Source organism: Arachis hypogaea, chromosome 16 (assembly GCF_003086295.3).
Source record: "Arachis hypogaea cultivar Tifrunner chromosome 16, arahy.Tifrunner.gnm2.J5K5, whole genome shotgun sequence".
Lineage (NCBI taxonomy): Eukaryota > Viridiplantae > Streptophyta > Magnoliopsida > Fabales > Fabaceae > Arachis > Arachis hypogaea.
In genome coordinates this window covers 23,889,334-23,890,720 of record NC_092051.1, presented here as the reverse complement: position 1 = coordinate 23,890,720, position 1,387 = coordinate 23,889,334, and the positions used below count along the sequence as shown (strand labels likewise).

Below are 1,387 nucleotides of genomic sequence, written 5' to 3'. Positions count from 1 at the left end.
AGCTTTTCCCTAACTCAATTTCTTCCTTTGTTTTTTTTTTTTAAATCTCCACCATACTTTATATATTTACAAAAAAATAAATTACCAAAATTGACCATGAAAGATTATAACATAGACAAATATGACTATAAATGAATTAAAACTAACTTGTAATCGTGATAGATGGGGTTTATAGACAAAACTATCCAAACCCTAAAAATCTATCAAAAATCTCTAAATTGTCCCTCTATTTTAACCTAATCACTCTCAAACTATAATCCCACTTCGTCTCCAACGATAATGGCACGACAGGATTTGAGAATATCCTCTCAGCACCTCTCCTCCACTAGAGAATCTCCCAACCGGAAAGCCTCCAAATGGTCAACCCAACATTCTAATCATTGGTCAACGCAACTGAGTGCCCCTGAAGTTCCCATCTCAAAAACCTCTTTGCAAACTGTATAGTGAGATTCCAAATCCAAGTACTTCTCATCGATTTCGATTGTCGGTAAGGAATCAATGGCGGCTTTGAAGCCGAAGGGTGCTCATAACACTCTATACAGTTGATCTTGATCTGAGATAGCTGTTCTAGAAGACGATCAAACCCGGATCCCAGCAAAAACTCCAACATGCATGTCGGCAAGGATCTCAGGCCCAAACCGTTGTCGTCGTCATCGAACCTGCGTACCTCCCCTCTGCTGCCGTTGTTGTTTTTGTGAGACTCAGAGGATACGTTGCCACCACAGAGGACGATGACGGGGTTGAAAGGGGAGCGGTTACCGCCGTTGCGGCGGGTCCATCGGAGGGCATGGCGGTTGATGGTAGAGTTGTTGTTGTGATTTATGACGTTGTTGTTTTGTTCAGAGGAGGAGTTGGGGCGCTGGTCAATCATGTACATGGCTGCTGTAGGAAATTTGCAGCGGTGGGAGTCAAGGTTGACGGAGACTGGCGGAGGCTTGATCTCCTCAACGAAACTACCGTTGCAGTCAGGACAAGCTGCATTGTTATGCCTCTATACTAAAGTAGAGTTTAAGAGTGATTAGGTTAGAATAGAGGGATAATTTAGGACATTTTTTTTTATAGATTTTTAGGGTTTTTTATAGTTTTGTCTATGAAACCCCATCTTTCATGGTTACAAGTTAATTTTAATTCTTTTATAGTCAGATTTATCAGTGTTATAATCTTTCATTATCAGTTTTGGTACTTTACTCCTTACAAAAAAATGTCCAAACTATCAAATAATCAGGTGGCTCAGATTGTTAGACATTTGTTTTCATTAAATCTTAAATTTGAGTCCCATTGAAAGAGAGAGAAAGAGAGAGCATCTTTTGATATGGACAAATTGTCCAAATTAAAATTCAGATCTAGAGCTAAAATGGAGCAACGCTTCGTACTAAATTCGTCATCT

General features: G+C 39.6%; 1 protein-coding gene across 1 annotated transcript; it reads right to left on the bottom strand.

Moving 5' to 3' along the window:
- Positions 1-373: 373 nt before the first annotated feature.
- Positions 374-1,109, bottom strand: LOC112756872 (probable E3 ubiquitin-protein ligase RHC2A). The gene is made up of 2 exons (XM_025805484.1): positions 1,098-1,109; positions 374-991 (listed from the first exon to the last, which is right to left on the bottom strand). Exons 1-2 carry the CDS (start codon positions 1,107-1,109, stop codon positions 374-376), a joined length of 630 nt encoding a protein of 209 aa, XP_025661269.1.
- Between the last annotated feature and the right edge of the window lie 278 nt (positions 1,110-1,387).